General features: G+C 41.7%; 2 protein-coding genes across 2 annotated transcripts in view; one reads left to right on the top strand and one right to left on the bottom strand.

Annotated features, from left to right (window-relative positions):
• cntnap5a (contactin associated protein family member 5a) overlaps positions 1 to 13591 on the bottom strand; it is a 176210-nt gene extending 162619 nt beyond the window's left edge. The window contains exon 1 of the mRNA XM_076155011.1: positions 13387 to 13591. Coding sequence (XP_076011126.1) covers positions 13387 to 13591 — 205 coding nt within the window. The remainder of the gene's footprint in view (positions 1 to 13386) is intronic.
• A 411-nt stretch (positions 13592 to 14002) lies between these two features.
• On the top strand, positions 14003 to 20323 carry LOC143004111 (general transcription factor II-I repeat domain-containing protein 2-like). The gene is made up of 3 exons (XM_076155002.1): positions 14003 to 14213; positions 19179 to 19354; positions 19691 to 20323. The coding sequence occupies exons 1-3, from the start codon at positions 14003 to 14005 to the stop codon at positions 20321 to 20323; spliced, it is 1020 nt and encodes a 339-aa protein (XP_076011117.1).
• Positions 20324 to 20702: the final 379 nt, after the last annotated feature.

Below are 20702 nucleotides of genomic sequence, written 5' to 3'. Positions count from 1 at the left end.
GTGTGTGTGTGGTGGGAGGGGGGGAGGGACGTATGGGAATATTCTGATCTCTGAAAGGGAGGCCCTGCAGAAAAAGTTTGGGAACCACTGCCATAGTCCATAGCAGCGTATGTGTGTCATTATGATTTAAGATTCATTAGTTTAAGATACTTTATTCATCATGTTACATGCTATTTACGAGCAAATCACATGCAATTGAAATTTGTCACACACACAAACACATGCATGACAGAGGGGGTGCAGGGAAGCAAATCTACAGCGCCCCTGGAGCAGTTGGGGGTTTGGTGCCTTGTTCACGGGCACCTCGGCAGTGCCCTGGAGGCAAACTGGCAACTCCCCAGCTACCAGTCCACTTTCTTGGTCCACACGGGGACTTGAACCGAACCGACGACCCCTCCAGTTCCCAGCTGAGTCTTCCTATGGCCTGAGCTGCGCATTACACTCATCACTGGCTATAAATATCACACACACCACTGTATTCTGTAAGCAGTTGCTGAGTGGACATTTCTGGATGAGTTTCATTTATAAAACTCTCATAGGACTGCTGCCTTCTTCCTTGTACAGCTTAGAAGCCAAGAGCATTATAGCCTGCACTCTCGTGATGGTCTGCAGTCATCTGTCCGATGAATTTGCACTGAGTTGGCTAAAAGAGCTTGAATGTCTGTTGGCACCTCCACTTGGAACACCTCAAAATGATAGACAAAGCAATTAACATGCAGATTCGCCCTGTGCAACATCACACCGACCCTACCTCTCTAAGTATGCAGCACAGCACCTGGTACAGGATCTTATCATCTCGTGTCTTGACGTCTCAACGGCTTATTGGCAGGTCTACCAGCATGGGCATTCAAAGTATTACACATGATCCAGGATGGAATTAAAACAGCACACCTGAGTCCGCTGTTATCCCTCTATTGGCTACTAGTTGTAGCTAGTCCTTGATGCTCGCCTACAAAACAGTTTACAATATGGCACCAACTAACCTGAATTCCTCATTCATGTTTATACTCTGCTCTGCTAATGAATGGCGCCTGTTGCCATCATCATAATGAGGCCTTAAATTTAAGGCCAGACGTTTATCCTTTTTAGTTCTAAGGTTGTGGAATGAGTAACCAAACTCCATTCAATCTGCTGAGTCCCTCTCTGTCTTTAAAGACCCACATCTTTAATGAATACCTTTATATCCAATGTATATTTATAAAATAAAAATAAAAAAAAGATCAACCTAGAACCTAGGTTCTTGGCACTTAACTTGTTGTTCTCTCCAGACTTTGCTTGTGTTGTATTCAAATCTCACATGCACAGTATGTTGCTTTGGATAGAAGCATCTGCCACATGACTAAATGTAATTGTATCTGCTTTTTTCTAGTCAAAAGCCTCAAGTCCAAGTAAAGTCACAACGAAGTGGCTCCAAAGTCGAGTTGTATGTCTTTTAATTAGGTTGAGTCTCCAGTCAGCAAATCTTTCCCACCATGACATAATGATCATAAAGCCTTTGTGTTTAAAGGTAGAGGGGCAAATGACTTCAAGGCTTGGATCTCATGTGAGAAATGTCACATTCTTCACTGTAGCTGTGGAATAAAAATGACTTTGTGCTCCGGTCATTTATTTTCTCCACAGAATCGCTGTACAGAGGAACTTTCACTGCAAGGTCACCGGTTAAAAGACTCAGTCAATTTGCTGTGGGAATATTTTATGATCCAAGGTCGCACAGATGCCCAACAGGCATTTACATCCATATTCAGATGGTGGTTATTGGGATTCAATCTATTTCCCTTCCTCTCCAGAGTTGAAAGCAATTTAAAGTGCAGACTAGGATAAGAATGAGCTATGACACAAGAATTTCTGTATGGACCAATGAATGGACCAAGTGGACCAATGAATTGTTATATTAACCTTAAAGCAAATGTAGATGGGTAATATGCTGTTCGTCACTATATATCAGTTTATTTTAGAGATTAATTTTCTATTTTGTATGCTCAATAAATATGTAAAACAAAGGCCCTTAATTTGCAGTAATTGATTTTATAGTATCATTAGACTATTCCTAAGCCTTTCATTCTATTTTCTTAAATTCAGTATATTCAGAGAAAAAAAACAATCTAAAATTCACGTAAAATTCGTCATCATTGCCATTTAATTTTACATCTTTACATAGTATATAAATATACTACATTTGTTCTGTAAGTCTATTTTGTGTAAGTACATTGTGTCAAATTCCTTGCATGTTTATCCATGCTTGGCCCATAAAGCAGATTCTGAACAGGTTTGATTTGGTTGACAATGGATTCTGCAGTGGCTGCCATCATCTAACACAGAAACAAAGAATAATACAGTACAATATCTGATAATATAAATCATGTGGTTTCTACAGAGAAAAACAGTTAATCTCATATACAGTGCCAATGCTAATGACAATGATGACAATACTTTTTAACCCTCGATATTTTTATTTTATAATGGCTTATTATTAAGATTATGCTCAGTTTGTATATTTTATTAATTCCCAAGTTGTTAACATACATTTTATACAATAAAAAATAAAAAATAAAGTAATTTCCCCCTACAACTTAAGTGATATTTATAATCAAATCATAATCATATTAGGTCTGATGATGAAGAAGTATCGATTCATTCATTTACCTGGGGCGGTACTTATTCATATCGCTCCTCTTCGGATCCCCTGCAAGAACCTAGAGAAAGCTGGACCATCATCCTTTCCAACTGATGTTAATGTAACAGGATGATTTATGCAATGTCCAGCACCGGACCGACTCGTTCCCCGTTGCTTATGGTTTGGGAAAGACAGCTGGGACTGTAAACTCTGTTGATGATAGGAGTGAATGGCCTTTTATTCAAGGTACAGGGCAAATGTCACCATATTGGGCTGTATCGAGCCTGCAGTGTGTATATGTGTCTATATGTGTACTTATATTCATGCATATACATGTGTATAAATACTGACGGGGACAGGTGTGCAGCCGTCAGTGCCAGTTTGAGCAGAGCAGTGATGAGTACAACCATTTTGGTGGCCCCCAGGAGTGATAGCCTGGCAGCCAAGGTACAGGACAGATTTTCACATGTTACTTTGTACCTGAATTTATACTTGTACCTTGCTGGGTGTGTGTGTTAAACCACTTCACGTCTGTTAGGAGTCCTTCAGCTGTTGTTTTGCCTCTGCTGCCTCTTTATTATGATTTCTTTTAAGATTGCCTCCTATGAACTGTTTTGCCTAACTGTTGCTGATTTAAGACCTCTTTAGTAGTTCCTGGATTTTACTTGTGGGTTTAGCTTGATTTGTTTTGCTGCAACTTTAAACTGTTGTCAGACTAGATATTGAGTGCAGGGAGTTTTATATCCAGTATAATTTTCTTTTGGGTTGCTATTTAGCTCAATGTGCTGAAGGGAAGCAATTGTAGTGCCTTAATGCGTGTAGGATGAGTAGCTCTAGTCTGCCCCGTAGGCCTCAGGTGAGTCTCTACTTTTGTGTGCCCCTGTTGGGTGTGTTAAACAGTCTTTGCACTGCGATTGGTGATTTTGTTTCCGTATTCACACATGCAACTATGTGCCTAGATAATCCTGCCTTGCATTTTTTAATGTATTCAAAGGGCAAGGGACAGTCCAACAGATGGCAGTAACAGTAAGGATGCCAACTGCTTAAAAATCAACAGATAACACAACTGGGGATGAGCTGTATTTGTCCAATCCCATTGTTCTTATAACTTATTTAATCTTCAAAGCAAGACAACGTTTTTGCGTGATCAAATTGAATCAGAACACCATATTCAAAACTTTAAAAAGGTCATTAAGAGAGCATTGGAGTTTGTAAATGACAGTACCTCGCACTGTTCCAGGCAGTTTGCGATCTATTTTGTGCTCAGCATGGACTGAGAAGCTCCAACTTGCAGCAATTCTTGAAATAAAAACTCCTAACAACAACACAACATTTTCCCCCAAAGCAGGACAGATACGTCATCAGCTGGGTCTTGTGAATAGTTTGCTCTGGTCACATGAAAGCGTCTTTCATCAGAGGGGCATAAACCTTCATGGTACCATCCCGACATTGTTCTTTTGATCATTCACTACAGACTTTATCCCAGGATTATTACCTGGGGCCTGTACTACAAATTAAGGGCTTAGTCCGCTATGATGAAGCTTAAATCGATTTTTCAGTGACACGATGCTGGCTCACTTCTGATTGCACTCTGTTGCCATGGAAATTTATGCTCCACAGCAATTTAGGTTTGGTGCAGAATGTGGTGAAGCTTAATTGGGCTGAAATGTAATGCACAGTATCTCGACCAATCGTCTTGCTTGGAAGTAAGTGTCATCATACAAGATACCCTTGATGAATCTGATCATGATTGACTTTACAAATGCTACAGATTCTCGAAGGAAGGCAGACCTTTATTTAATTTATCTAATTTACAGCCATGCAGCTTGACGCTTTTATCCAAAGCGACTTCCAACACACACAATTGAAATCTATCTTGCACCCCCTCATATCACACACACAAACACATGCATTACAGAGGGGGTGCAGGGCAGCCATTTACGGCGCCCATAGAGCAGTTGGGGGTTCGGTGCCTTGCTCAGGGGCACCTCGGCAGTGCCCTGGAGGCAAACTGGCAACTCACCAGCTACCAGTCCACTTACTTGGTCCATACGGGACTCGAACCAGGGACCCTCCGGTTCCCAAGCTGAATCCCTATGGACTGAGCTACTGCCGCCCCTTTATGTTCGCCCCTTGCTTGCTTTGCCATGCTGCCGTGATTGCAACTAAAACTTGAATTAAAAAAATTATGAGAATAATGCTTGATCTAAAGTATCGATCACAGGTGATATTTGATCAACAGGATACAGTAATGACACTAAAGACAACTCATAATTGCTGGTGAGGTCAAATCAAATCCAACTTTATTTGAAGGGCATTTGACATGAATGGCTCAATATACTTTCCACTGAATCATAAAAAAATAGGACAAAACATGTACACAAGCTCCTCTGACATGAATTGTGCATCTGAACGTGACCCTTCTATCTTATTGCTATAGGCTCATCTTTGCAGTCAGCTTGGTGATACGGAAAATTCAACTTCTGTTTCAACAACGACTAAGCCCTTAAACACGCTTTGTAGTACAGGTCCTCAGTGCTTTGGTTGCTTGTTTTTCACTTTTGTTTCTGTTATTGGTGAATCCCAAGGACCACACTAACCAGAGCGAAGTATATTAACATTACAACTACACTGCCTGGCCAAAAAAAAAGTCGCCACCTAAAAAAAAAGGTCACACACTCTAATATTTTGTTGATTGATTGATGACTGATGATGATGATTGATGATTGATGATTGATGATGGTTGATTGATGATGGGAGAGTCAGACCACTGCGCAAAGCCCTCTCCAGCACATCCCAAAGATTCTCAATGGGGTTAAGGTCTGGACTCTGTGGTGGCCAATCCATGTGTGAAAATGTCTCATGCTCTCTGAACCACTCTTTCACAATGTGAGCCCGATGAATCCTGGCATTGTCATCTTGGAATATGCCTGTGCCATCAGGGAAGAAAAAATCCATTGATGGAATAATCTAGTCATTCAGTATATTCAGGTAGTCAGCTGACCTCATTCTTTGGGCACATAATGTTGCTGAACCTAGACCTAGACCTAGACCCAGTTAAATCCAGGTGGCGACTTTTTTTTTGGCCGGGCGGTGTATTGCACCTAATGTCTGGAGGGACTGGACTATTGCCTTTCCCCCTGCGTGGCACAGGGACTCACTGCTTTGTTCACCTTATTCCAACCTACAGGCAGAAGCTAAAAACGGAAAAGGCTGCAGTCACAACTATGAAAGAGTTGAAAAGGGTGGACAATGAAAATCTACAGTATTGTTGCGATCGCAATTTCTTCACACAGGAAGCTACAAATATGGATGAATGCACTGTGAGAGCCGCATCACCACCAGGACCACGATTAGGTACAATAATGACGGACCTTGGTTCACAACAGAAGCCAGACAGCTCTTCCGATCAACACTGAAGCCGAGAGGAAGGGGAATAAAGAGCAGGATAAGTGTAAACAAGAGAGAGGAATCAGAGCAGGCCAAGCTAAGGTACTCTGAAAGCTTAAAAAAGGTTTTCAGATTTCAGCCAATGGCTTTTATTAGATTCTTTCCACCCTTTGCCTTTACAACAGAACAATGTCCAGTTATACTTTGTCCTATTTTTTTGATTTGACAATTGTATGAACTGTAGGATTATAAACATACTTTATTTACTTATTTCTCATTACCTTTCTTAAGCATTTGTTGCAACAAGACAAAGCACTGAACCTCTTATAGCTGTCTATGACCATGCCAGCAAGCAGAAGCTACTCAATTTGTACAATTAAGCTTTGTTCTGTGAGATAATGTCAATCAGGTTTGAGTTGACTCGAATATAATGGTTTTGGAGTTCAGAATAGACACCCTGGCTCTAGTAAATGAGTGTTCGGTATCAAACAGGTACACAGGCCCAGTTTGTCTATCAGCTCCATGAGTAAGGTGCACTTCTCTCCTTTATGCATCTTTGTTTGAGGAAGGACCGCACAAATACCAGAGGGGATGAATGTCAATATCGTATGGCCTTGAATTTACTACTACTACTAAATTCGCAAGGATGCCTTTGCAGGGAAGGAACACATTAACTGTGTCCATGACAGTTTCATCTTCGGGAACAGCAACATCTGACAGATCAAAGGCAGATTTAATTTGTCTATAGTTCTTCTGCCTCCTATTGCATTGATTTTATGATTAATAGACATCCCAATTCATCTTTCGCAGCTGCGTTGTATTGTTTGCCTGTAAAATGTTTTGATATTTTGTCATGTCATCGATGAGTATTTCAATGTCTATCACTGAATTTTAATCTATTTTCCGAGCTTGTCCAGAGCTCAATGCTGGACAGGTTCCACCGTTCAACTGCACCTTTTAAACTCTCATGCCAAATGAGTTTTATGGGTGGGCAGATTTGCTGATTACGTAATTACCAGCGTTACCAGTTAAATAGACGTTCATTTCATGCCAATTGCAAATGCAGGACACTAATCCGTCCGCAATTTGCGCTGTGTTTCATGTGCATAGATCTCCTTCATTGCAGAAAAGTGGCCAGGTGACACTATGGCCTAACCAAACACAAAACCATTATCAATACCCCTGCCACAGATTGAACTAAGAGGAAGTGAAGGGTGAAAAAAGCAGTCAAACAAACAAATAGGCCTAGAAATGAGGGGTAATGCAAATAACATAGGCAGTTACAGGGCACAGGGCATACAAAGTCCAAAACTCAAACAAACATTGATTCATTCATTCTCCATAGCTGCTTATCCTTACAGGCATAAACCATAATCCGGACAGACAGGGCAAAACTGATCACCCACAGGGCAAAATAACAGTGGAAAAAGCTAATCCAGAAAATGCAGAGCAGACTGAGATAAACTTTGTTGGCACTAATGAAGTAGCTCAAGGCACAAACAAGGAATCAAGGGACACAATAGGAAACCTAGCAAGTTAACAAAGGAGCAAACAGGAAACAGATTACACGACTGGACCATCACAAGAGAGCAAGTCGAACTGGAAAGAGCAAGGTGAAACAGGGAGTAAAAATATACTAGGAACACATGAAGGAATGTGGATCAGAAGTGCAAGGCTGGGAAGAGGAGACAAATGATTGGTTGACAAAGACATGTGACATGACTGAAGGGAAACTAATCAGGAACAGGTGAAACCAATAAGAGAGGGGCTAACAATCAGGAGACACACAAGGGCAGGAAGTGAAGTGAACGGAAATGAGAGCAGAGGGGAGAACAAAATAAAACAGGAAACAAGGCGATCCAGGATCATGACATGCCCTATTGGTAATAACCCATGCTCATAATCAATAATGCATGAGCACATTTGCACTTAACATCATGCCATGTTTTTGTTTTAGCAGGCAATACCAGATAGGGCATTATTACCAAGCTGTTGGTGCCTGTAGGGGTGTTCTCAATCTGTTTTGTTTTCTTTCATACATACACAGATGTGCGCTCTGGCCCTGATGAAGCCACATCTTCAAGAGGCGATGCACAAAAGTGGCCATTGCTAGAATTCAGGAATGGTTCTTGCCTCTGGGAATAGCCAACCGTCACTTATTTGTGGAAAGAGACACTATGAATGTAGGATGTTGTCCTTGAGGTCTTTGTTTGTTGTCTAACGAAGAAAGATGGTCCGGCTAAGTTAAGACCATACATGGTGTTTAGCCCCAGAAACAACACCATCACATCCCCACTACCTGCTTCACTGTGTCAATAACTTACCTACCGTGTGACATCATTAGGGCCACAACAGAGTGTGAGAAAAACAGTCAAATTCAACACCGCTTAATGACTTGAATCCAAGTAATGAGTCAACAGATTTGGATATTGGGAAACCACAGTACATCAGTAAGTGTAACCCAAGAGAATCCCTGATCATATAACCATGATTACTTTTTACTATATTGTGTTTGGTTGAAGGAACAATGAGTGGTTGTAGTTGTATTTTTAATGAAGCAGAGGACCGATTGTTTAGCAGTCAGGGAACTGTTTGGCATCCTGATCATGCTCATCCCACATGGCCTTGAGTGACAGCAGCACTTGAGAAAGTGTCAGCAATCAAATTCACACCAGTGATGTTCTGTGTCAAACTTGACAATTGTCTCTGTGTCCTCTGGCATTTTATCTGTCTGACAGATTAGAAATGGGGAAAGGAAATTGTTTTCAGATCACACCTCAGTTTTTATATCCTCACAACAACACAGGGGAAAACTCGTCCCTCACACAAATACTCTACAAAGCTTGTTAGATGCAGATAAATTAATGCAATGGGATGTTTTATGATGACATCTTTGGATTGGCTTGGGTCAGGTCAATTTTAGGTTGGGTCTCATTTCTTGATGCAGAATTATGCAGGTTGTGTTTGGGTAGGTTTTTAATGGATCTAATTCAGGTCAGATTAATGTTGTTGTCGTTGTTATAGTTATTTGATTACATTTTTTATCTTAAGAGAGGAAAACATCTGCACTCTGCTCTCAATGCTTTTAAACACCCAAGGCCAGGATATGAAAAATACTCTTGACTTAATTACATAATATTTCCACACAAAAAAAAAGAATCTGACATCTGTGTTTCAGTAAAATGTAGTTCACATGAAAGACATGACATTTAGTACAATGCAAATAGTATCAAATATAGGAGGAGGTCATATTGCTGTTAGTACCCATCAGACAGAGAGCATGCACGAGATATCACTGAGGTTGCCACAGTCGAACACATAAGCATTCAGACTCCACCATCTGTGCTTTAACAAGGAAAAACAAGAGTGGGCAAGAACAAAGAATGGAGTGTTTGAGTCACAAGTATCAGCATGGAGCTACAGCATAACAGGCTTTATGTGTTTTATTGAACTGTGACTAGTGCTTGAGGCAGGGGGGTACTAATCGTTATGTATTTTTCACTTGGAGTACTGGAACTTTATCTTGTGTACAGGCACTTCTCATAAGTCCATTGTCTTCTGTCTATACTGAATCATGTGTAACGGAATTACTCAAAGTCAAGACCAAGATATCCCGAAAAAAACGTTTTTAATTCCACAACAGCATTTAGGTAGATGCACTTTAACAAATATAAATTAAAATAATAACAATAACACTATAATTTACACAAAAATAAACAAGAGTAGTACAGAGAATCAACCTTGTATCGTGTTTTACATTCTAACAGCAGCTCTAACAAAACAGCCAAAGCATTTGGCTCTGGTGTTACATTGAAGCAGATGCCTGCTTCCTGCTCAGATAGCCACAGAGAGGATGGCTAAGATGCTTCCTAATGAGTCTAATTTCGGTGCACATTTGATTGGAGTTCAGGCAAGCTACTGATTCGCCAGTGATTCGACAGACTGCTCTTTTGAGTCTGAGCTGGTCTCGATGAGGCATAGAGCCAAAAGTGCTTACAACGTAGAAAAATAAGCAAACAATGCACAACAGAATAAAAGTGACAGCAAGACAATGTCGATATTTAAAGCTCTCAAACTCCAAACAAAATGGAAATTTGCGTGGCATCTTGCTTAATTTGTATGCTGCACAAGCCACAAATGTGTTGTAAATTTCAACAGCAAGGTATTTGTAGAGAGTGTTTTAATTGAGGAAGCCTTAATAAGGGTTGGTGACTCAACTGCAATGGTTGAAATCTATGACCATGTCAGCCATAGATTGCTTCATAAGTGAAACCTGACAGGGATGGTTTATTGGATGTAAGCAAACCAGTTATAGCTTTGCTAGCTGCATATTTTGTGTAATGTTGTTATATATTGTATATGGGCTGCAAAGCATGAGGAACAAGAAACAGCTGTCAAAATAGCATCAAAATGAACATGCTGGGCACAGTCTGTTAAAAAGTCATTATACTTTCCATTAGATGTGGTTGAATAGTAAAGAAGCAACCCTTGTTTCAAGATATTAATAGATAAATGAAACACCTGTTTGGACTAAAAGCAAACTGAAACTCATTCACAGATGTTCACAGTCTCCTTGACTGTTTCGCATGAACTGCATACTGCTGATTCCACGGCTTAACTTCATAACCCAGGGTGACATGTGTAACCTGACCCAGATCAGCTTGCACTTGCATACTGAGGGTGATTTTTCATAGATTTGGTCATCATGATCATCGCCTGGCTGTCACGCTAGCTTCGCTCCAATAAGGCAAGCAATCTCAGTATGAGTCACACACTACTAAGTCACATCCTTCCCAAACACAAACAAAAGGTGAGCTCCATCAACCCCAGCACGCAAACATGAACATTCACGTCAGAAGCACAGAACCTGAGAAAACATAAATGTGTTGTTCTCCGCATATATGCAATATGCTTAGACTACTACTTCATTTACTGTTAATGTGTAGTTAATGTGTTTTCAAAAATGACAACAGACGAACAGATGCTGAGGGAGGCAGTGGCTCAGTGGGTAGTGCTTCCGCTTGGGAACCGGAGGGTCGCCGGTTCGAGCCCTGCCGAGGTGCCCCTGAGCAAGGCACCGAACCCTCAATTGCTCCCCCCTCTGCGAAGGGTGGTAATGTAATGTAAGTCGCTTTGGATAAAAGCGTCTGCCAAATGATTGTAATGTAATGAAATGTAAACAGAATATACATTTACAATTTAAAATGTGCCATAGTCTCTGAATTCATCAACACTTTCACAGCAAGCTGCTCTCTTTTTTTCAGCTTCTATCTTTGTATCTGTCTCTTTGTGCCTGCAGGGAAAATGGAAAGTGTTTAGCAAAACTCTTAACCTAAAATTTTAGAAAATGTGTAACGTCCTCTGTTTCTTAAACACACCATACTATTTTGTTCATAAGTCATTTTTTATAAATTGTGACTGACCTGATATTCCCAGAAGAATGACACAGGTCATCAAATTTTACAGGCATATAAGGAAGTATTGCTACAGCTATTCCAGCCCGGTGGGCGGGGAGGACATTATTTGCAAGTCCTCAGACCACAAGGAAAAGGGAAAAAATTGTTGATGGACAAGTCTCGTCTGCACAGGTTTAGAAAATAACCTGCATCGTTCGTCACCTGAATCCTTCACCCAATGGAAAATAAATATGTTATAATATTATAATTGTTGAATTTTTTTCAAGTCATCCTGTCCAGTCCATAACAGATGACACATTCAGCATAAGGAGTCTAAATGCTAGGCAAGACAGATTTAGTCTGCAAATGAAGATTTACTTATCAAAGCTGCATATGAGAATACCACCGCCATGTGAGCTGCATTCAGGAGGCGCAATAGATAGGACAGGAGGTTGGGAGAGTAACATAAACAATAATCACAACAATAAATAGGAATGACGAGGACAATAAACAATATTAGTGATGGCTAGATGAAGCTTCATGAAGCATTGAAGCTTTCCATCCAATTCGTTCACTCATGGGCAAAAGCTTTGCGGTGCTTCATTTGCTCTACTGTGCCATCGCGTGGACAATAAATGTAAAACAGTCAACGCGATTATAATGAGGTGATGGCTTTGGTGTGCAAAGCTTTGAATTTAATAAATCAGGAGTGGTTAACCATTCCAGCTCCTAGAGCCACAACACATCCCAACACCATTGCGAAGAGCCATAGAGAAGAGGTGACAGAGAATAAATCCAAATACAGGCTAGCAGTTAAATAACTGACAACTCACTCACTCACTCACAGAAAGGAAAAAAAATACAGAACGACAACCCATGACTTGAAAGGAACTGGAAACAAGATAATGATGATAACCCACACGGGTAAAGTGCTTAAAGATTAACCAATAAAGAGTTTTCAAACTGTAAACAAAGAGACCGGTCCATCCCATAATCAGACGGCCTCGGGAGACAGAGAGACAACAGCGCAGCAACGCAAAACGTCCAGTGTTCATCTTCATATTTGCGTTTGTAAAAAAATTGGACAAACCACGCCCATGTGCATCAACCCACGCCTGTACCTGACCACGTCTTACGTCTCCAGTCCTCGGACCTACGCCTGCCCTCGACCTCTGTCACCCCCAGCCCACGGATTTACCCTGCCTGTCCCTGGCGCTCGTCTCTCTCCTCTGGATACTTCTGGCCGGTTTAAATAAATACTGTGTATCTGTGTATCTGTGAATCTGCGCTTGGGTCTTCTGCTCTGCAAACCGTGACACTGTCATGTCTGTGTCCACCTATCAGTCTATGTCTCTCATCTCCAGCATCACACTCCTGGTCTGGCTCCCTTTACTTATTCCTAATGGATTTACATTCTCTACTTTACGATGCACTTGGCCAGGTCTTCATCTCTTCATATTACCTTGTGCTAAGCCAGTTGTGCTCCTCCAGTACTTTTCCCTGTTTCTAGTTTGCTCCTGAGATGAACCCAGCTCCTTGTTTTTTCTGGATTCTTGCCTTGTTCCTTAATTCTTCATCTGTTCCTTGAGCTGAAGGGATTATTTATTACAAGTAAGTTTATTTCCTGATGTCTGCCAAGCATTTTGTTGCTTTTGTGGATTTCCTTTTTTTCTTCAGTTTTTGCGTTAGCATTTAGATTACTTTTTACTTTACGTTTTGTGCCATGCAATTGAGTTCTCAACCTTGCTCCAAGTTAAATATGTGATGTTGTTGTTTGTTTATGATTTATGCCATGTTTGACTTCTTCCTACTTAAGCCATGATTGTGCTCTTTCCATAGAGGTGCAGCACTTAGGCAGTGAAAAATGAGCCCACAGTGAGTAAAAATGTGACAGGAGCAATAATTGGCCAAAAACTGCTTAAGGGAAACTGGTTATGGATTCCAGGAACTGGAGGATATTTTGGTTTCCGTCAGGAGCACACCAACAGCAAGGGAGGAGGCCGTCACAATTTACCAGTTTGGACCACTGAGAGTAGAAGGCCTTGGTCTCAGCGTCCAGGGGAGAGACAGCTGGCCAAGCTGGTCGTAGGCCTGCCCTCACCCAATCCAGGATACGGGAGAGGACAGGGTCTTTACTCTGGTCCTGGCGAAGGTGTTCAGGATTGATGTCTGTGAAGCTGTGAACATGCATCGACGATGGGGACAGTTGGGAACCATCTTCTCTGTGCACTGGAAGCCCACCATTGTCGCATGTAGGTGCATTCCTCAGGGCTGCCACCACTGGAGCAATAGCATCTTTCACACGTTGACAGTACTGGCAGTCCTCTCCTTCGTAGGGCCCTCAAAACAGTGCATCAGCATTGGCATGTTGTCGGCCAGCCCGGTGGTGAATCTCAAAATCATCATCCTGTAATATCTTAAGCCACCGGGCCAGCTGTCCTTCTGGCTCTTTGAATTTCAGGAGCCAGGTGAGGGATGCATGATCAGTTCGTAGGAGGAACTTCTGCCAGTAGAGGTACGGTCAGAAGTGGTGCAGACCCAGGATGACCGCCAGCAGCTCTCGACGAGTGACACAGTAGTTTCTCTCTGGTCGGCTGAGGCTATGGCTGAAGTAAGCGACGACTTGTTCACCATGCTCACCTTCCGGGAACAGCACTGCACAAACACCCTTTACATTACTGGCATTGGCATCGATGATGAAGGGATGCTGGAGATCTGGATACACCAACACAGGAGCTTCGATGAGTGCCGATCGGAGCTGTGCAATGGTACTTGTACAGTCTTCGCTCCACTGGAATGCCTGCCCTTTCTCAGTCAGTCGGTGTCAGGGGCTGGCATGTGAATAACATTAACTACTACTACTACTTCTACTAAACAATTCAACAGAACATTCAGCAATAGTTAAGCACACCGCAGCAAACGTAAACACCCCGCCCCAAGGCATGCTGTGAAGTTTCTAACCCCCCATAGTCTCCAACACGCTACAATACATTGCTTTTTTTTCTAGGTTTGCACAACTTCAGCCCTGCCCCTAGGAGCCTGTTTTGAACTGTGCTCGCCATGCACTTCACCCCAGCTGCCGTTTGCCATTCTTTTTGTAGGTCGCTTGATGTCATTTTATGGTTGTTGAGTGACATTGAAATGACTTGGCAGTCTTCCCGGTCAGTGGAGAGCCGTTTGGCCCTCTGCCGGTCTGTAGCTTTGTTGTCCCTAATGGCTGCTGCTTGACCTTGTTCTTATGGACCGCCGTCTTTGAAATTGTAAGGATGGAAGAAACCTGACGCTCACTGTATCCCTCTGCCAGTAAAGCCAGAATGGAACTATTCTTTTCAACTACTTTCTGATTCCAATTACTTTTGAGGTACTACGAGCACTGTTTTTGCCATCCCACCTCATCAGTAGCGCATTAAGTAGAACGAGGTGCGCTTGTGTTGGAATTCAACCGATGCTGGAATGGAATGGCTGCCATACATGTAGAGATGCTGAATTAAGAAAAATGTATAGTGGTATATATTTTCAAAAGCTGTGTATCACAAACATATTTTCAATCTCCACTGTACTCCTACTGTTGCACAGCAATTTCTCTCTGGATAAATAAGGTTTTATCTTACGTTATCTTATCTCAGTCTCAGTCATTTAACATAACATGGAGGTGAATGGAGGAGTAACCTGCTCCACACTGCTTCAGTTCCAAAGACATGGTCAGTGTCAAAAGGTCCTATGTTTATATTTGGTTTTGTTTGGTTCCAAACTGGGAAGCTACAGAAAATAACATTCACATTGATCGGTAGTGATGGTGATCGTGGCACTATAACAGTGACATTTTCTCAGTACTAATGGTTGTAATATTGATGAAGACAAATCTGATCAGTTGCATCTATCTGTGTATAACTCACCAATTGGCACTAAAATTGCATGTGGCACGTCTGGTTCAAGTCACAAAAGGTCACTTGACACATCATAAAACACCCAACCCGCAACATAAAAAATATACGTGACACAAAGACAATGGGTCTTGTAGGTAGCTTGCACAGTGCCATTGTTAACTGTACAATAAAGCCACTGCATGTGCCAACCATTTAGGCACATGGTCCTCCTCACCCCTGTACCACTACAGTGCATCTGTAGTTGTTAGTATTTGCTTACAATCCATCTTGACCTGTTTAAATTGTATCTCCTTTATGAATAAATGGCTCAAAGTACTGCTCTTTTTTTCTCAGCAGTGTGTTTGAAATGCAGTTTCTTTTTTATCCTATGAATGTAAAGAGAGAACGAAATTTGGCTGTGTCCCAATGTGCTGACTGATGTGTACCAGGGACCTGGGACCTCATTTAGAAAAAATTGCGTAGAATTCTGATTAAAACATTGCGCACCCTGAAAACAGACAAAGCGCAGCAAAACTGTCATACAAAGATTCACAGTAACAACGTTTTTCATGGATTTTTTTACCCAAACAGGTGAAGCAAGTAGGTGTGTCAATTTATGGATTAACCCTGTTGTGTGACGTTCATGTCTGTGGGCTTAGTTTTCAATTTTTACTTTGAGTAAAATGCACATTTTCTAAGTGAGGATAACAATACTGCATGTTTTCTTTTCTTTGTTTATGCCCATCTTTCTTACTTAAGCCCATGTCTTAAGCCCAACAGCATTCATAACAATATTAAAGAACATGTGAAGTTTTTAGCTCTTAAAGCCCTATTAAAAGGTTATTTTCAATCATACACAATGTTAAATATCAAAATTATGATTAATGCTGCAGTCTTAAGAACTCCAGTGGATCCTCCTGTGCCCAGTCGCTGTCCACTGTCTGAGAACCCTCTCCTCCAGTTTCAGGTTTGCTTTTGTACGCAGCTAGCCAGTTGAGCAGGATTAGTCCCAGTTTGCTGGTTTTGGATGGTCCTGGGTATGTCTACCACCCATTTCCATATTAAATTGATAATTGAGGAATTCATCATATGTGATAGTTTAAGCCAGGCTGATGAACTTGTATTGTGCCAGGGGGGTGACTGTCCCTTTCCTTAATTCGGGGTGTCAATACAGGTGAAATTTCCTCTCATTAATGTAATAAGTATTTTAATATAACTGGTATTTTAATGTAGCTTGTTTGCTACAGAGCTGTCAGCTGTTGCTTTGCTGCTTTGCAGCTGCTGTGCTGCTTGTCACGTGTTCTCTTGGATTCTACCTGCTCTGATGTTCGGGTGGTGAAGGTGATATTGGATGGACTGCACATGCTTGTGGGCTCAATCACCATTCTCAGATACTCTCTCTCACAGACACACACACACACACACACACACACACACAGCCGCCAGAAACTAAAAGGAGGCATTTCTAATCCCTGACTACACTTATACAGCCAGTTTTTATTTCCACTCTGAAATAGTTACTCTGGTTCGGACCTCTGTGACCTCATAGCTGGCTATAGCCTTGGGTCTAGTTGGGCCTAGTTCACAACAACACGGTACAGGCACCTGCACCTAGAATGTGGAGATGGTAGATAATGCCAATGAAGTTTATCCATAGAGTGAAGAGGCAGGACAAACTCCCCTACGCTCATCAACTACAATGCTACTTTCAGGGAACGTGCTGCCGAGTCCTGCTTACTTTGGGACCATTATAGGTAAATCATGTGTTTTAGTAAATGCTGTCGATCCACTGTCACTTAACTTATCGGCGGTGAGATGTCTTTCACTCTATTCTTTTCTTTCATACTTTCATCACTTGTCTGCTTCCACTGTCTGACATGGGGATAGGTGAAAGCATCATTTAACTTCAGTTCTGGGCTGATAAAGCACTCATCCACAGCATCTTTCAAAGCGTTTTGAAATGAGATTATACAGCCAAGCCATTGGCCCAGTTTCGTTTTATGGGGTGGTGTGGTTGTGTTGTAAAGCCAGAAGAAGAAGAAGTTGCGGAGCCAGAATGAATTATTTGTCAAATCTTCATGTTTATTTCTGTTAAACAGACTCAAATGATCAATAAAAATGATTAATAAAGATGATTATCACCATTTTCATCTCTACTAGCCATGTGATTGGAGTGATTGGGGCTCAACATGTTTTGTCATGAAGCCAAGCAGCCCCATCCTCTGCAGTGACACATAAATGATTCATGAACAGCTGCCATTACTCTGACTGCACTGTGGAACAGCAAGTTGAAGCAGTTTTCTCTGCACATAAACATTTCTATGTAATATTACGATGTGAAGGTTGGAGCAGGGAGGTCAGCTTGACCCGGACTCCAGATTTGACAGAAACCCCAAGTGGGAGCAGATTCACAGGGTGCAGCTGTTTGAGGGTGGTCCACCAAGATACAAGGTCATTTTTATAGCCATTATAGTCATTCCAGAGTGTCACTGAAGGCAAAAGTATTACAAAGTGTTTATTTTGTCATGACTCCATGTGACCTTAGGGCGGAACAAACTTTCAACCATCATCCTTGCTCTTTACATTGTTTGATCTGAGTGTCATTGTCACACTTCCAACAACAGGTGCAGGTTTTCCCAAAAATATTGCTTAATAATTTAAAAGATAACAATAGTGACCCTGCAGCAATGTTAACACTTATTAACAGAAAGAGTTGTTTTTCAAGAATAGATGACACAACACATATACTGTAAATCCCATGTTGTTCTTGAAATAGATTTGCACATGCAGGTGTGGCAAAACAGTAAAAGGAATCTATGCTTGCAGTGGCACAACACACAGTTGTTTTCAGCTCCTTTCATTGCTTTATTTCACACTAAAAGCCAGGATTCATAAGAAAGATTTATTGTGCTAAAATGTCTGAGCCATTTAAAAGGACTGCACACAGTTGCCTCCTTCCACAGTGTTAAATTTCTTGCTCTCTCAAATACTCTGGGGGATCTACAAGCCATTATTTTTATTGCTGAACCAACTTGGATGTACATATATATATATAATATGCATTTACCAACCTCCGCAGAGAGCCACTCAGAGAGGAAAGTGTAAAGGCCTCCACCTCAATGTTCACATGGTGAGGTTTGGCATTTTGAATTATTCTCTGTGAATGGACATGGGTCTTATTTCTCCATGTTTACTCAATTGCATATTTCTGCACTTCAAAACTCCGTAAAAAACATTTTTGTTTTCCACTTGTGCTGTACTTTGTACTCACATTGACTGAATAACCACCCAACCGGCCATATAAAGGAACAGCTAGGGCAGGGGTGTCAAACTCAACTAGATTTGGACCGCGAGATAAATCAAATGTCTATTAGAGCTGGCCCGCCGGTATAGCGCGCATGCATCGCTTACTACACATCCCAGAATGCTCTGCGAGTGCGTTGGCACGTCAATGAAGAACCGCAACTGACCGCTCCTCCTCAACGTGTTACCAGTCACCTTGTGCAAATAAATTAAGCTAACAAATCGAAAAAATGGCCAAACAAGATGGAAAACAGGAGCTTTCAAGACAGGTGGGAGGCAGATTATCTGTTCACGATTGTAAAGGACAGACCTGTTTGTCTTGTGTGCGGAGCCGACGTGGCTGTAACGAAAGAATATAACTTAAAATGACACTATGAAACGAAGCACCATGACAAGTACAAGGACCTGGTCATGAAGCAGAGGCTCCAGAAAGTAGAGGTGATGAAAAGAAGTCTCGTTTCACGGCAGTCTGTGTTCACAAACGCCAATTCAGAAAGTGAGGCTGCTGTAAAGGCTAAAGGTTTTATTGTGGCAGCAGAGATTGCTAAATCATCCCGTCCCTTTACTGAAGGAGTGGACTCAAGCCTGTGTGTTACCTGTGCGTTACAGAGGAACTTTTGGGATTAAAATCAATGCATGGCACAACCACCGGACAAGAACTCTTTGAAGAGGTATCCAAATGTGTCAATGGAATGAGGCTGCCTTTGGATAAACTGGGACTGACGACAGATGGTGCGCCCGCAATGTGCGGTTGGAAGAGTGGCTTGGTGGGCACTGGGCATGATGTGAGAGAAGAGGCGGGAGAACCATGCAGGTGAGTTTACAGTTTATCACTGCATCATACACCAGGAATCGTTGTGTGGCAAATCGCTGAAAATGGAACATGTTACGAGTACCATAACACATTACATTACATTACATTACGATCATTTGGCAGACGCTTTTATCCAAAGCGACTTACATTACATCATATTACCACCCTTCGCAGAGGGGGGAGCAATTGAGGGTTCGGTGCCTTGCTCAGGGGCACCTCGGCAGGGACTCGAACCGGCAACCCTCCGGTTCTTAAGCGGAAGCTCTACCCACTCGACTACTGCCACGAGTGGTTAACTTTATAAGAGGGCCGGGGCCGTGTTATTGCAGATCTGTACGCTGCGATGAGGGTGTTTCAAACAAAGTTGTGCCTGTGGAAAACCCAGATGCTGCAAGGAAACTTGGGCTATTTTCCGTGCTGCAAAACAATGCAACAGCAGATCTCTACCTCCGTGTTGCCAGGTGCACAGTTTGGTGAAAAACTCAACATCCTCAGCGTCGAGTTTACCCGGCGATTTAACGACTTTGAAGCCCTGAAATCTAGGTTTGGACTGCTTAGTTACCCTTTTGCTGTGGAGGTGGAACACGCACCAACCAACCTCCAAATGGAGCTGATTGAACTCCAGTGCAGTGACACGCTCAAGCAAAAGTATGACTCTGTTGGCGTTGCACAGTTTCCTCGTTATATCCCAGACACAATGCCCCATCTCCATACCCAAGCTGCTCAAATGCTGTCTATGTTTGGCAGCACATATCTGTGTGAACAGCTATTTTCTTTGATGAAGATGAACAAAACATCTCACAGGAGTCGTCTCACTGATGAACACCTCCAATCAGGCTTGAGGATTTCCTCAGTTCAGAGCCTGACCCCAAACATTGATGAACTAGCATCTAAGAAGAGATGCCAGGTATCTGGCTTGGCCCAATGTGCACCAGAGTAGAATGGAGCAAATTGAACTTGAATTAATGCTTTCATTGTGCACTTTTGTCTTGGACTGTTTATAGTTGAATTGTTGGATTTTCATTGAAATTACTATTCTATTTTGGTTGTTGTTGATGTTGTTCTGTCAAAAAAGGGTTCCATTGAAAGTTAACATGAAAGGTAGAGAGAGGCATAAACATTTATATTATGTTATTATTTATTACTATTTTATTTAAGTAAAGATGAGAAACGAATGCCACACTTTGATTTCTCATGTGTTTGTTATGTTAAGCTTTGTTTCCATATGAAAAAGTTAATCATTATATATCTGTAGAGAAGGGAAAATATGTTGTCAATCTTTCAATAAATATGGAGTCTTGGTCACAGTTTCTTATTTT

Source organism: Genypterus blacodes, unplaced genomic scaffold (assembly GCF_046128005.1).
Source record: "Genypterus blacodes isolate CSIRO-AG114 ecotype Tasmania unplaced genomic scaffold, CSIRO-AGI_Gbla_v1 ptg000008l_1, whole genome shotgun sequence".
Classification (NCBI taxonomy): Eukaryota; Metazoa; Chordata; class Actinopteri; order Ophidiiformes; family Ophidiidae; genus Genypterus; species Genypterus blacodes.
This window is presented reverse-complemented; position numbering and strand designations above follow the sequence as displayed.

What these genes read in the sequence shown, in the direction of transcription:
- LOC143004111 (XM_076155002.1), top strand. Translation starts at nt 14,003, where the DNA reads ATGGCTGAAGTAAGCGACGACTTGTTCACCATGCTCACCTTCCGGGAA. An exon ending in GGAATGCCTGCCCTTTCTCA is followed by an intron (nt 14,214 to 19,178) that starts GTCAGTCGGTGT and finishes TGTGCGTTACAG; the next exon opens with AGGAACTTTTGGGATTAAAA. An exon ending in TGGTGGGCACTGGGCATGAT is followed by an intron (nt 19,355 to 19,690) that starts GTGAGAGAAGAG and finishes ACTTTATAAGAG; the next exon opens with GGCCGGGGCCGTGTTATTGC.